The 16,057-nt window shown below is 34.4% G+C and overlaps 1 protein-coding gene across 2 annotated transcripts in view; it reads right to left on the bottom strand.

Moving 5' to 3' along the window:
• Positions 1-1,578: 1,578 nt before the first annotated feature.
• Positions 1,579-16,057, bottom strand: part of SYT10 (synaptotagmin 10) — a 72,234-nt gene continuing 57,755 nt past the window's right edge. Inside the window, exons 5-7 of one of the 2 annotated variants that reach the window (XM_025930376.2) lie at positions 13,826-13,997; positions 11,168-11,297; positions 1,579-8,193 (exon numbers count right to left, since the gene is read on the bottom strand). In XM_025930376.2, the coding sequence (XP_025786161.2) occupies positions 8,122-8,193; positions 11,168-11,297; positions 13,826-13,997 (374 nt within the window). In that variant the 3' untranslated portion in view covers positions 1,579-8,121. The remainder of the gene's footprint in view (positions 8,194-11,167; positions 11,298-13,825; positions 13,998-16,057) is intronic. The other variant, XM_086713667.1, reaches the window with a different exon arrangement.

Below are 16,057 nucleotides of genomic sequence, written 5' to 3'. Positions count from 1 at the left end.
TCAAAACTGTTCAAATCTAGCACATAAATGAATTTTTAATTGCTTATTAATGAATTGAATGCTTTTAAATTCTTTCAGATACACAGGTGGTGACAGCCCAAATTGTCAAATAACAACTCATGCTTTTCAGAGAGGATAGCTTTTGATTGCACTTTGCTTTATGTTTCTCACATATATTTTTTAATGTATATTATTTTTAATCATATATATTATATAAATTGCTTTTCTGATTATAACCTAATTATTATACCTTGTGGTTAGCAGAATGGAGGTATGTTTAAGATGTGACCAAATGAAAAATTTGTCTGCATTTAAAAAAATGGGATAATAGGGGCATCTGGGTGGCTCAGTCAGTTGAGTGTCCGACTTCGGCTTGGGTCATGATGTCATGGTTCATGAGTTTGAGCCTTGCATTGGGTGAGCTCCAGCCCCTCTTCTGGCTCCACGCTGACAGTGCAGAGCCTGCATGGGATTCTCTCTCCCTCTCTCTCTTCCTCTTGCTCACTCACACCCTCTCTCTCTCTCAAAAATAAATAAAATTAAAATTTTTAAAAATGGGATAACAATATCTGAAAATCAATAAGGAAGAGTATGGGGAAAATCTTAATGAAATCCAGATTTTCAAATAATACCTATGAAAAGTGATCAATACCACTAGAAAAAAAAGAAATAAGAAAACATTGAAGAGATATTTTTGTCATGTTCAAATTGGCAAAGATTAAAAAAAAATTGGCAAAGATTCTAATAACACCACAAGTACTGACTAGAGTACTTAGAAACTATCGTATATTGTTAGTGGAAATTAAATTTTAAATCAATGTGAATAGAAATCTAAACATTTGTTGGGGAGATATTTGGAAATACTAACAAAGAAAAAGCCATTTGTTCTTTTCAGAAGCAACTTAGATTTCATTTGGGCTCCACACACTTTTGGGTGTAGAAACTTAAACAAGGCCAGACAGGTCACATCACTAACTCTTTATCCTACATTCTATCCAGAGGCATAGATTGATTTGCTTGCTGCTTCTTATGAGCTGGTTCTTTTTTTTTGAACAATGATTCTAGTATAGAACATCCAGTTTATCATTGATCATGATTTCCTTTTGAGTCAAGTGCTCTGTTGACCACCTAAAACTAGATGCAACACCTATGTTGTTCCTTATGAAAATATTTCTGAAAATCTGAGGAAAAACAAAATGAACAAATGAACAAAATAATGGGTATACTCCAGCAGCTAGATCACTTTCTATTTATGGGGATTTTTTTTTTTTGCATATGAAACAAACGTAGCTAATATGTGTTAGTATTTACCTCTTTAACACTCAGGTAATGATTATTTCCTTACTCCTCAATGGAAATAATCTAGGACCGTACATTAATAGTTTTGTGAAAGAAAAATTGGTGTGTATTGAGATTTTTAAGGTGTATTCAGTTGCTTGAGTTAGTGAATTATTGATCAATAAATTACACTGCTTTCTTTGGAGTGCCAAAAATAATGACTGCTAAAGAAAATTTTATCAAAGGAAAGGTCTCAAAATGAAATCTGAAAAAGGTATTTTCTTCGAGGACAAACAAAAATAATTTATAATCACTTTATTTATTTTTCAAAATACATAGGAAACAGTAAAATTATATTTCAAGTGCTTTTCCATTTTCTTTTACAAAAGTAATCATAAACTGTACACTTCATAACAGCTTGAGGTTTCATTGTTACATAATTCATCTGAACCTGACAAATATTCACACATTCTAAAGAAGACATTGTAAACATACTGAAATGTGTAACATCTTTTAAAGGTGGTTGCAAAACATTTGTTCTAAGTAATACAATTATATGCAGTCAAGTTTCACAATTGGCTGGTTACCATGTACAAAATCCTGAAACACGAATTTCAAAAGATTTTAAAATTTCTGTTCTATAATGCAGAAGTCAAAGATATTGATTTGAACAATGGCTACGTATTACATCACAAACTTCAGTTAAAAAGTCACCTTATGAACAATGACTGAAGGATACCGAAAAAAGATCAAATATGATGGATCTAAATTATTCAATATCATGTGTGCATTGAAAAAAAATTATGTTTTCTGGCAGTTGAGAATAATTGGCAAATATCTTGGACTATTCATTAGTGGAATCATCACATTTAAAATGTGAGTTGGTTCTTTTCTATTTTGACCTCTCAATTCTTCATTCTGAAAGACAGTCTCACTCACTGTGTTCCATAACTTACCCATATTTTGCAGATGAACCCCATCACTTCTCTCAGGTGGAAGGGTCAGTAAAAAGTTGATGCAAATGACATGAACTGTGTTGGACTTTTTGTTTATAAAAAAACTATAAATGCAAATGTGTTGTATATTAAAGTTGGTTTATCTGCTTCTTTCTTATATAGGGATAGAATTAATGAAGCTATTCCTAATGGAGATTACTGTGTCTTTTAAATGGGCAGCTTAAGGGGTGGGTGGGGAGGGTGGGTTAAATGGGCGACGGGCCTTAAGGATGGTACTTTTCGGGATGAGCATTGGGTGTGAGGTAAGAGATGAATCGCTGAGTTTTACTCCTTTTTTAAAATACCTTTTTTTTAATGTTTATTTATTTTTGGGAGAGAGAGAGGGGGAGGGAGGGGTAGAGAGAGAGGGAGACACAAAATCCAAAGCAGGTTTCAGGCTCCGAGCTGTCAGCAGAGAGCCTGACGCAGGGCTTGAACTCACGGACCAGACTGCGAGATCATGACCTGAGCCAAAGTTGGATGCTTAACCCACTGAACCACCCAGGTGCCCCACTGGGTTCTACTCCTGAAGCTAAGACTACACTGTATGTTAACTAACTTGAATATAAATCTAAAAAAATAAGTGAAGGCTTAAAATGTCTTTTTAAGGAAAAGAATAAACCCACAAAATGATCTATATAGATACAAATAGAATAAATCATTCAATTTTTATAAAGAACGATTCTTTAGCTAGCCTTAGTGATTATAGTGTTCTGTTGTTTTTGGTTCACAAATTTTATTCTATAGCAAGATCATAGCCAAACTCTGTATTGATGTTTGGACTGGGAAAATAAAAAAAATTAAAAAAAAATTTTTGAAATATATAACAAAAACAAAAATCTGTATTAACCTTCCAACATTGAGACTTCTCTAAGAATTTTTCATTCATTTTTATAATATGCCTCATTATCCATTAAATGGTTTTTGAGGGAACAAAAATATGAAATTGAATAATTGAAATCCACCACCCTGTACAGTAAATAGGGATTCTGTGCACAGTTGATGTAAATCACAACAAAATTGCTAAAGAAAATGACACATTTTTTTATGCTTTCATAAGATCAGGCATAGTTTGTTCTTCGGAGAGAGTTCTTATACCCAGGTGAGCTTAGAAGAAATTATTGTCAGTTGGAGATGAAAACAATTCCACATTAAGTGCCATCTGTATCTCTAGATCTATCAATAGTTAGTCATTTCCAGTATTTCAATATGGATAAAAATAGAATTACTCTAATCAATTCCTCCTTGTAGGAGTGTATTTAAATCATCTCAGGCATAAAGAAGCCTATCATTTCTCTTAAACACCTACTTATTTTTTCAAACACCATTTCTGGTATTCAAAATGTTTGCATGCGATAACTTAAGCCTCATTGCAGTCCTTAATTTAGTTCTTTCTTTTTGAAGTTTCTATACCATGGTATTGTCATGCCATCAAATCAAACCCTAGTTACCCACCTTCATGATGAGCAGGGTGAAAATGAAAAAACACCTTTTTACTCTGATGAGAAAACACTTGAGCTGAATATTACTTTACTGCCACTGTTCAAATACACATCTTTTTGGTTAACTGTTAATGGCGGATGACAAGTATTATCAATGCGTCTTTTAGTAAATTATTATTCACTGTAACATAAAATTGAGTTAATATAGGAAAAGTATTTTAATGAAATAGAAAATTCTTATGTTAAAGAGCATCACTAAGTAATACATTGGAAACAGAATTTAGTTTAATCAGCTCTGTTTCCTATGTAAAATATAAACTCACTATTTTCTTTTGAAGAATGGGTCTTAGTAGGTTCAGATGAATCATATCCTGAGCCATGTCAGTGAGGAACTATTAAAATTCTGTGTCATGAATTTTTTTGGACAGTATTAGAAGATTTGTATTCCACCAAAAGTTAAAAGTACAAAGAAGATTTTGATTTTGCATTCAAAATCTTTATTTCCATGTGCTTTAACATCTGTGTTTAACTACCATTTAGTAACATAGATTTTAACTTAAAACTTTTTTTTAGCATTTATTTATTTTTGAGAGACAGAAGAGTGGGAGAAGGGCAGAAAGAGAGGGAGACAAAGAATCCGAAGCAGGCACCAGGCTCTGAGCTGTCAGCACAGAGCCCGACACAGGGCTTGAACCCACAAACCACGAGATCATGACCTGAGCTGAAGTCAGATGCTTAACTGACTGAGCCACCCAGGTGCCCCATGTAGATTTTAACTTTAAATTACTTTACTTTGCATACTTCTGCATCATCTCTTATTGGCAGCAATAAATTCTTAGCCTAAAATCTATGAAAGTTTAGATCAACTGAAGTATATCAGAATAACCAGAGCTGCTGCAAGAACAAGTTGTGACTAAAACAGATCTCCACATTGTCTTTAGATTTAGTGGAGGCTGAATGACTTTCTGAAATCCTTATCAAGTCTATTTTGTTTTTTGTCTTAATTATCAGGTAGTCAAGTTACCTGGTAATAATCACAATTAAGGTGGCAAAAATGAAATGCCATTCCATGAAACTATATGTACTGCACTTAGATGACATCAAGTACTCCTTAAAGAGGTAAAGAAATGACTATGTGTTCAAAGTTAAGATTTTGTATCCCTTTGTTTGCAATAGCCTTCAGCTCTTTGGATAACCCATTCTGAAATAAGTTATATTTTGTTTTACGGACAGCAGAAGTTGAGAAGGGAGTGAAAGTTTAGCTTTTTTCATTTTTAAAGGAATTCATCATTAAGGTAAAGTCTTACGAGTTTGTTCTTTATTGAGTCTGCAAAATCTTAAAATAATAAAAATTATAGGAGAATAAACAAGGTGGAAATGACAAGTATCATAACCAAATAGGTTCAAATATATTTGCTTTTATCTAAAACCTGAGTCAGTTTTGATCAATTGTGATCTCCCTGCAGTAACTAGAACACACGCACATTCGCCAAAACTGCATGAGAAAGTGGATGCTTGGCTCTGCGTTCCGTCTCTAGTTCCCTGACATAGTCGTAATGATAGTTTTTACTGAACTGTGAATGCATTCATATCATGAGTTTTTACATGTAAAACAAAGTATCAGAAACAGGGCTAGCCTTACAAAGAAGATTAAAATTGTCAAGAAAAATATTAAGAAACTAGTGTAAAAAGCATTGTCTGTTCAGATTTTGGTGAGAAGACTGTAGACTCCACAAACATTAATGTTCTTTCATATTCAATTTCCTCATTCCCCTGATTATTTAGAGAATCAGGTAAAATACACAAGGAAATAAAATAAATTAAATTAAATTAAAAACCAAAAAGAAAATCAGTGTTACAAAATGAATCAACACTTGCTCCCTTTTCCTAGACTTATGTTGGACAAGTCCCTGAATAAGTCCCTGAAATTAGGTGTTCATTATATACCCAAATTGCAACTTCATAATGGGTCAGTGTTGTCATTAAAATGTTAATTTTAAATACTGAAATTCAAAACATTCCATCTTCAATTACAAGCAGAAGGAGGATCAGTTTGAATCGGTGTGTGGCTGTGTAGAATGAGGGTGTGTTGTGTTGAAAGTGGTAGGATTATGTTTTTGCAACAAGAAGTATTATTTTAAATGATCACGCTTTATGAATAGGAGGGTAAACGTCCCTCATGCGTTGCATGAAAGATGAGCTGTGGTAAAGTTTCTTTTCATCTGTCTCACAGGATTAACAAATACTTGGCATAATGGGTTTATTCTAATCCCTAGGAAACAATTTTTAAAAACTACCCTAAAAACAGATTTTATCTATAATCCCCATAGTAAAGTCTCCTGTTTGGCTGGTTGTTTGTGTTGTTTTCATCACAAGCATTGGCTTTTTCTCCATAGGAGGCAAAGAAAAGCAGGAGCTCCTAAGAATGCATAAAAAGTCCTTTAAAATATGTTTTCAGATGAAAATAATTATTATAGGAGATATAAGGAAATACAGTCGCTAATTAGTTATAGGCTGCAGCTATATCTACTAACAAAACATCTGTCAGCAAAAATGTTATTTTATTGAGTATCTCTTGTCTTCCCATTTGACAATTTTTATTTCCTCATGAAACAAAGATTTCCAAAATTGAAGGATCATCTTCAGTCATTCTGTGTATAGCAAATGGTTCTTCTAAACTTCATAAGGTAGACAATTACTTTCAAACAAGTTCCTTCTGTTGTTTTTTATCAGCTAATATTAGCTAGAAATAATTTTTTTGTTAGGAAGATACAGTCATTTTTGAAAAGTTTTAGGGAATTGTGTTTGCCTTTAAAATGTTAATGTGTAAAATATTTACATCTTAATTAACAGTAATGCCATCAGATGAGAGATGCCATGATCAAAATTTCACAGCTTAAATTTTTTTTTAACATGTAGAAATAAGGGATTCTACTAAAATCAAAATTTTATAACTACTGATAAAATTTTCTCATTCTGATAATGTGTTTTTACATTCTAAATACAGATTTTTCTTGCCTTTTTTGTTCTTTTAACCTCCTATCTTGAGATAGCTTTGAAATATGCACTATCCATTGCATATATCTCAAAAATATGGTTGAGGTCATTCAATATGGATACCTTCAGATAGGGTCCAGAAATGAGACAATAAAAAGTTGACCTGATTTAAAAGAAAGTTCTGTCATGTAAAAACATTTGCATAGTTTTTACAACTCCTGGCCTGATCCTTGATCCTTATGAAGGCAAATACCTTTCATGAAAGGACTGTGGGTCTGGGCCTTTAGAATTATTTTGATTTCTATTAAATGTGGAAGTTATGTTATTTATGATATATGTATAGAATTTTCTGAAAAATAAGTCATCCATTCTTTAGGAAAATACCCAGTTCTAGTGATTAGTTTCTGATTGGGTTTAAAAGTCACCATTACTATGTACAATCTAATTGACAATAAGCACAGACATTTTATTGTACCTTTGGTGTAGTATGTTCTATCAGAAATACAGGATCTATGTAATACCTTTATGTCATAAAATATACAGGTCACAGTACTTGAGAACTTTACAAACAAAAAATAAACGACGTCTCATTCTATTGACTTAGGAATACTAACGCTACGTTTGAGATAAAGATTATTAGAATTTTGAAAATATCAGTTAAACAGTTCAACAGATGTTTGAACCACTGTAACATTAAGACAGTATAAAATGGTAGCCCAAATGGCTCAACCTCCATTTTCCAGCTACTAAATATTACTCCTTAAGTTTAATTCAAAATTGTTCTTTAAATTACAGCTTTACGTGTATGCTTCAAAGAATGAGCTTGAGAGACAAAGTTTTGAGTTTAGCAGAGCCAAACCTCACTAAGGACCTAATTTTCTGAGAATGAAAGAATATATGATCAGATAAGTAACATTAATTTGATTGTTTAAGGATTTAATGCTGTTTAAGTTCAAAATTTACGTTAAAGTCTATATGGAACCATCTGTGCGACTAGAGATGAACATTGTAACAAAATCAAAACCATACATAAGTGACATGTGCTACTTTATACAATAGCAGCATAAACTATATTTAATTTTAGATAAGTATGGATTCTTTTAAAAGAATGTATTTCTTATGCAAAGAATTGCAACTTATTAAAACACCTTTGTGCTAATAGGTATATGAAATGAAGAATAAAATGCCTTATGAAAGTAAGGACTATTTGTATTCAAGTAAAATGTATCAAGATGTCCAAAGTTAAAGAAGGGACAAAAAAAAAAAAAAAGCAAATGAAAAATTGTACATCAAGTTTGTTCATTATCAGGATATATTTTAAATGAGGAAATCAAACCTTCCACTCTTTTTCTGATCTGATGAGCACATGGTCCTGGGTCCTTATTAAAATGGTCTTTATTCTGGAGGCATTATGGTGTGGAAGGTGGTTTGGGAGATGGACAGGATCCTTGACTATCAAAACTGGTTGCCCGGCCAGGTAACTGAAAGACAATAATTTCATAATGCATGATCTAATGCAAAAAAATAACAAAGTGGGTAGTTGTTGCTGTCTCTTTAAAAGAAGTATATTTATGTTTTGAGTGAGAGAGAGCATGAGCAGGGAGGGGCCAGAGAGAGAGGGAGACACAGAATCCCAAACAGGCTCTGCACTGTCAGCACAGAACCTGATGCAAGGCTCAAACCCACGAACTGTGAGATCATGACCTGAGCTGAAACCAAGAATCAGATGCTCAACCAACTGAGCCACCAGGGTGCCCCTGTTGTTACCTTTTAATAGTGAATATTCACCCATGATATGCAGTCTCTGAGGAGAAGATATACATAAATACCCCCACCCTCCAGAACTCACCTTCTCAGGCAGCACGATGGGGCACAGACATCTCACGGAGATGTAGACACAGCATGGTACAAAATGGCATGCAGACCAACACTGTACACACAATTATTCATGACTAGAGATTCATTTCACATTCTATGAATGTTCTCACTGCAAAATAATTAATGGTTTGTGATAGTGGAGAACAGTTGCTAGGTAAGCGCAAGAAGGCTCAAGGCACAAGAGACCACATTGCACTTGTTCTAAGGCAGGAGGTGATTTTTATCAGGGTCATTAACGAAACAACAGGGACTGACGTTGGCAAATGGGAGCCATGGGGGTTGAAGAATAATTTCTCATGGTTCTTAAATATTACATGTATTTAAAAAGTTCAATTACAACAGGATAAACTTTTGATTATTTAGGTAGAAGTAGCCAGATTTTCTAAATGATGCTTTAGTCTCTGTCCCACCAACTTACCCTGTTTTCGAGTAATTGTTCCTTTATTATTTTAATCCCTCCTCTGGCAACAAAAGACATGTTATACACTCACCACTTTCCCAAAATGCAAAATCCAGCCAGTTCTTAGGTCTCTAGTCCATATGTTCTGTTTGACCAATGAATGTAGGTGCAGGAGTTGGAAAAAAGGAGCTACTTGCTGGAGAAAGTATATTTACATAGTCTTTAGTCCCATTTGTCCTCTGATACTCAGCTGCTATAAAAATATCAGGGATCTTCTTCTGATGCCCAGATTGTAGCTTGTTCTTCCTGTATGTCCTACAATGACTGAAAAGTGTTCACATGTCCTGAGACACAAACAGATGCCTATTCCATAGCTCCCTTTCACCAGATAAATGTAGAGCTGCTTATTAAACACTTACAAGTAATTATAATATACCTTGGGTCACACAAACCCTGTCCTGTTATTAGTGAAAAGTTTTTGCTCATATTATCTCTTTTCTCCTTACATAATTCTTGTGAAGTCTGGAGGGGCATGCATTTCTATTTTCATTAAATATGCAGGAATGCGGCTGTAGATAGAATAAGTGATTTGCGCAGGATTAGACAGCCAGAGAAGCAAGGATTAGAACCCACATCACTTTCCAGTGTGGTTCTCTGCCCAGCAAACTCTACTTTCATGTCTAGATTCTTAGAATTAATATTCGCTTTTCAAATTTTAAGTAAAAACAAGATGAGAAGCAGGAAAATGGATAGTGATCGAATAATAAAAAGTATAGTATACTTTAGACAGTACACACTGTTGACATGAAACACAACTTTCCCAAGACTTGCTGAATTAGAGAATGCACATGTCTGTACTTTGAGGGAAAGTGCTGCATGAATGTGCATTTGTGTTTGTATGTGTGTATCTTTTATGATTTATATGAAATGAAATGAGGTAAAGATTAAGAGCATTAATATATATAAGCACATATCTATGATAACAGTTCACCTCTGTTGCCTGAACATGCACTGTTCATATAGGGTTCATCAGATTTTCCCTATAATGTCCTGAGTAACAGCCAAGGTCACAGTTTTGTGACTAAGATGAAAGGAACCTGGACCCTCTGACATTTAGTTAATTACACTGTGCTGCCTTTCTCATTCAACCCAGGGCTTAGTGCCAGATAAGAAGCAGAATCTTACTGGTGAACATAGGGCAGAGTATTTTTAATTTACTATGTGGCTATCATAACTATTTTTATCGAATTGCATAAATTCCATCATCTACCACACAATGTTTTGTCAACCTGCATTATCTCTCAGGTCACATAAAAGACTTACTTTGTGACTCTTCAAGAGGCTCCAGCAATCATCTTGAGAAAGAAAGTCATTTCATCTAGCAACATTCAGTGTATCAAGTACTGACAAGTAACTTAAAGCCTAAAAATCCTGATAGAAACTGGTATTGATACTTCTGGTTAGTATAACTATTAATGTTAGTTGTAATTAGAGCTAACATTATGTCAGACTGCTAAGCACTTACTATTTGGCATTTTATTTAGTTTTACTCTTTGAGTTTACTACTATTACAGAGTAACAGCAGAAATGTAGAGAGGTTACAGTAACATGTCCAAAGTTCTCTAATAGACAGTCACAAAGCAGAGCCAGGCTTCGAACTCAGGCATGCTGATGTCTCAACATTCTAAATATTTGTGAGCACTTTCGCCCCCTGACCAGAGTACTGGGAGATATACCTGTCCCTTTACACAGATGTATTAGAAGATAGTACTTCTATTTAAGGATTCTTGGGATGTTTAGGTGAGGTGGCTGTTTTCACAAAAGAGAAGCAGCAAAATTCTGTTTCCAGTTAGTAATAAATTTACTTGCTTGCTCTATTACTCATTGATAGAAGTTTCCAGGCTACATAAAGATAATGACAGTCTTGCAATTTTCATGAGCTTACTGTCCAAAGGAATATCAAACGCAGAAAGTTTAGTGGTTTCTAAAATACAACAAGGCACACAGAACTCTGAATACTGGATGATAGAATATGTGGGACAGAAGTAAGAGCAGTCTCTGTTTAAAAAAATAGATGAATATATAAAATTTCAGGCAAATGTTGGCAGATAAATAATATTTAAGCAAAAGAGATTAAAAGAGAGAGAGAGAGTAGATGTCAGGGAATCACAGCATACCTCCAGCAAGGGGTGCCAATGTGTTATTGGTTTTCGGTGATAGGCCAGCATTTCATTCCAGTGGTCTCGCCCAAGACCCTCAGCGTCCAGTCCTGTTCTACACACTCCTATGACCTCATTGTGTCCTACCCTACGATTCGGAGGATATCACACTTTCATTCCAACATTCAAAGATAAATGGAGTTTCATACATCTTAGCAGAATTTCAAGCATATGATTTAAACACTGGATTTTGTGATGGGCTCTAAATGATTCTGCAGATTAAACTGCTTTAGGTCAAATTAAAAATCTTAAGTAAACAAAATTTACTACACAAGATCATTCAAATATGAATTTGTAAAAGGAGCACACATAAACCATTTTAGTTCTTTGTAACTTGAGCACATGTTGCAATAAACTAGAATGAGAAACACTGCTCCTTACCTGTACTGTTGAATTTGGAAGCAGTACTATCAACTTTAAGTGATATAAATCAGCTCTCATTTTTTCTCCACAAGGCTTAATGTTTTATAATGATGCTTAGATTTCTTATCAAAAGGTCAGTACCCACTTTCTTGTATAAATGACCATATTTAATTGACTCTAAGTGATATGTCAGCGTATGTTACTGCTTATACTACAATTAAACAGGGCAGGGCTACTACAGCATTTGATTTATTATTGCATGGCACCAGAGCACACGGCACAACATTCCTATTTTCTATTCCTGTCCTGTTTTCACAGCAATAAATCAAAATAACAATGATAGTTAATATGTCTGAGAGCTTATTATGTGCCAGACACTGTTGTAAGTAATTTAAATGTACTAACTCACTTAATTCTCACACCATGACCATGAGTATCATTATCATCATCTCATTTTACAGATAAAGAAAGTAAACACCCAGAGAAGTTAAGGGACCCACCCCTACTCACTTAGTAAGAGGCAGAGGCAGGGTATGAATCAAGACAGTTGACTCAAGTGTGCATGTGCTAAGTTGCATAAGAATGAAATGTTATTTATTTATTATTTATTTATTTATTTATTTATTTATTTATTTATTTATTTACGTGCTCACTTATTTGAGGGGGTGGGCAGAGAGGATGGGACAGAGAGGATCCCAACCAGGTTCTGCACTGTCAGCACAGACCCCGATGCAGGGCTCAAACCCACTAACTGTGAGATCATGACCTGAGCCAAAATCAAGAGTCAGATGCTTAACCGACTGAGCCACCCAGGTGCTCCTAGAATGGAATGTAATTTAAGGGCATTTCTATAGGGTTATTTTGACAGACATCTCTAAGGAGACTTTTGAGATAATTTTAAGATCTTTTCATTACTTTCTTCCTGTCATTGATGTAGATATGAATGCTTAGTATTGTGGTTCTTCCATATAAAATTTCGCAAACAAACATATTTTTAGGAATAATTTTTCAAATCTTTCTGTTTTATATATTGTTAGCATCCATTTCCCTAAAACTGTCTGCATGACAAACACTCACTTGTATCTACCTGCAGTCACTGCTGTGCTAAATCAATAGGAGTAATTTTTTGGTAAAACAGAACAAGGGCTTCTGATGAAAACATTGCAACATTTTTAGAGTTTGAAATTTTAACCAATTCAAGATTTCTCTCTCTATAAATAGTAAAATTTTTTCCCATAAGCTGTGATATAAACTAATTGCAAATAGATGGTATAAAACATTTTATTTTTTTAGTGCTTCATTTCCTCTGAGCCAGAGGATAGCATATCAATTTCTCTAGGTTACAGGGTTCTGGTTACTACTGTTTTCATCATACCATAAAATGGAGCACTCTTTTTGAATATATTAGAACAAAATAAATGTAGTAAGACACTGTCTGTGTGCTGATAATTTTGTAGGTTAAACATACAGTATTCTTTTCTAAAAGGTGTGTGTGTGTGTGTGTGTGTGTGTGTGTGTGTGTGTGTGTGAAGCTGTGAAGCATGGGTGGGATGGGGTACATAGAGCTAGGTAACATTTCAGACCAGGCAAGAATGGGAGAATAAAGTAGGAGCTAAAGCAGGAAGAAACTTCAGATGTGCACTTGGGAGTTTGCCACTGATTTTGTGAAAGAAGTGACTCAAAGTGTGTGAGCTGGAAGAATTATCCACAAAGCATGTTTTAAGATTGACATGAAGGTATCAAGGCTGTCTCCCTATGGCCGTTATTCACCTTCCACTCTTAATACTCACTGTTAATGGTCCTATAATATGCTAATGTCTTTCAAATGGGAAAAGTGAATCCCAAAGAGATTACATAATTTGCCCTTTCACACAGCCAGTTAATGATAGAGACTGGTTAAGAATTACTATATTCATATTCCAGCCCCGTTGGGAAAACAAACTTGATTGGTTGTAATTTCTGTCGTTACTATAAAAGGACATCACAATAGTGCTTTGTGTAATGGGTTCCATATTACTTCTGCACCACCCTTACACCAGCCCCAGGTGTCCTGTCTTTCAACTTAAGAATGACTTCTTTTGGAAAAGAAAAAAGAAATATTATAACATGGGAAAAATAAATTTTGAATGAATAAATTTTCCCTCTTCCAGTTTAAATTAAAACCGTTGTTGTAGCAGTAAATAACCAGAAAAACTGTATTTGCTCTACATATGACCACACAGGGCTGTTCTTCAGTGAGAGAAATACACATACCTATCATAATCCATGACTGCAATGGAGAGGCTGACCTGGTCCACATTCTCTGGAGGGATATCGAAAATAATAGCCTCATTGTACACAGGGTTTAGAGTGTTTTTCTTCGTCGTTGTTTTCCTCTTTTTTAATCTCCGACCTTCACACATCAGAGACACTTTGACATAAGGATCTAGGAGTAGTGAGGTAATTTCATTAAAATGAAAGTAATAGTACAAGACATAAATCAAACTGTAGGTAACTGTAACTAAATAAGGAAAGTAGTATATTAAGCCTTGTAGTATTATGTTTTAAATTCAGATGACTTATTTTGGGCAATAGACTAAGACTTCTTACTTAAATTTTTTTTTTTTATGTTTTATTTATTTCTGAGACAGAGAGAGACAGAGCATAAGCAGGGGAGGGGCAGAGAGAGAGGGAGACACAGAATCCAGAGCAGGCTCCAGGCTCTGAGCTGTCAGCATAGAGCCCGATGCGGGGCTCGAACTCACAGACCGCAAGATCATGACCTGAGCTGAAGTCGGACACTCAACTGACTGAGCCACCCAGGCGCCCCATGACTTCTTACTTTAAATGTAAGAATTTATCCTGAAAGAATCAGAAAAGAATTAATTTCATTTTTAATACAACAGAGAAAACCTACTAGTTTATCAAGAGCCAGTCCAGAACTATAATGTGTCTTTTAGTCACAGCTATTTGAGGACATATTTTGTTAAAAGTGATTTCTAGGGAATATAATCCTAACAAGTAAGAATAATTGCATTAAAGTTAATTTCCTTCAAATGATTTAGGATAAGAGTAAAATTTGTGAAGAGCAATATTGTATCATATATGTGTATATATATATATGTATATATATGATACAATACGTAGAAATTAGAAAGCAAAAACTACATTAGTTAGAATTTCCTCAATTGTTGGAAAGGTACTAAAATTAGAAGTTTAATTTTACAGTTAGCATGTTGGTGCTTGATTAAGGAGCTCCGATTGAAGAAGAGGTCACTACAAATATATTAAATACATTGTATTTATATTTATTTACATTGTATTTGGTATTATACAATACTATACAATAAAAAAAAGGTGATACTTGGTTTAAAGATGTTCTTAAGGAAACCTATTGATATGACATTGTCTATATGATGCCAACTTGGAAGAGAAAAATTTAGTTGGAGTACATTTTTACAGGCCAAAGGGGTCAAATAAATGTTAACAAGTTCTGCCCCCACTGACTCATCTCCAGTCTTACTTCTGCCACCTTAAGTAGAAAAACTGGTCCAGTATTATAGAAAATTATGCAGAATCATATGAAAGTTTCTGTAAAAGCCTTATGTTTGTACCTTTTTATGAGAAGCAGGTGTGGTTTTGGGAGGGGGTGTTGGCATTGGGGTGAGAACGCTATCTGGTGAAAATCCGTGACTGCTCTACATTCATTCTTGTTTTTTCTCCTTTCCACCTATGGAGTAATACATCTCATTTCCTTAGAATAAGCCAAAATCATGGCAGTATAAAGTTATTTGAGCAAATGAACACCTTTTAAGCGCTAGAAAAATGTATCTGTATATTTCATAAGCATTTCCATCAAGGGGCAAAATATATTTTCTCACTAGAAATAGAGTATGCAAAGGAAAACAAAGTAAAATGGTAATGTTCAGTGACTGCTTCCCATTTATTTTTCAGTTTTTTAATAGGAAGTATGTTCTAAGGAAGAAACTCACTTCTCTGATACTCTTTGGTCTATGAGCCCCCAGGCCTAGGCCTCTCATTAACAATGGGAACAAGGCATGATTTATCCTCCACCACCCCCATCATGTCTCTGACCACATTTCTCTACTAGTGACAAGGATAATTTTTACTGGCTCCTTAGTTGATTCACAAGCCTCCTGTGAGAATTAATGAGGTGGTGTTCTCTGAGCATGCACTCCTCTGATGAAAAGCTTCATATAAACAAAAAGTACTCTTGTAGTTAATTATAACTTTGACTCTGTCTGCTTGTCTCAAAATTTGATCTCTTTTGATACATGGTGGAAAGAGTGGAATAAACAATAATTTGCAGAGTTCTTCAACATTTACTGTCCCAAGACTTTTTCACCAAAGTAAATGTTAAATTTACTTACTTTATTTCTACCTTTATATATCAATTATGTGTTGCAAATTAAAAAAGATGAAAACATAATTCACAAAATAGTTTCAAAGTGAAGATGATAGAGAAAAATTTACAATTGGAAGTCT

This window comes from Puma concolor, chromosome B4 (assembly GCF_028749965.1).
Source record: "Puma concolor isolate L17-30 chromosome B4, mPumCon1.1.hap2, whole genome shotgun sequence".
Lineage (NCBI taxonomy): Eukaryota > Metazoa > Chordata > Mammalia > Carnivora > Felidae > Puma > Puma concolor.
The sequence above is the reverse complement of the archived record's forward strand: the minus strand, read 5'-3'. Positions and strand labels throughout refer to the sequence as shown.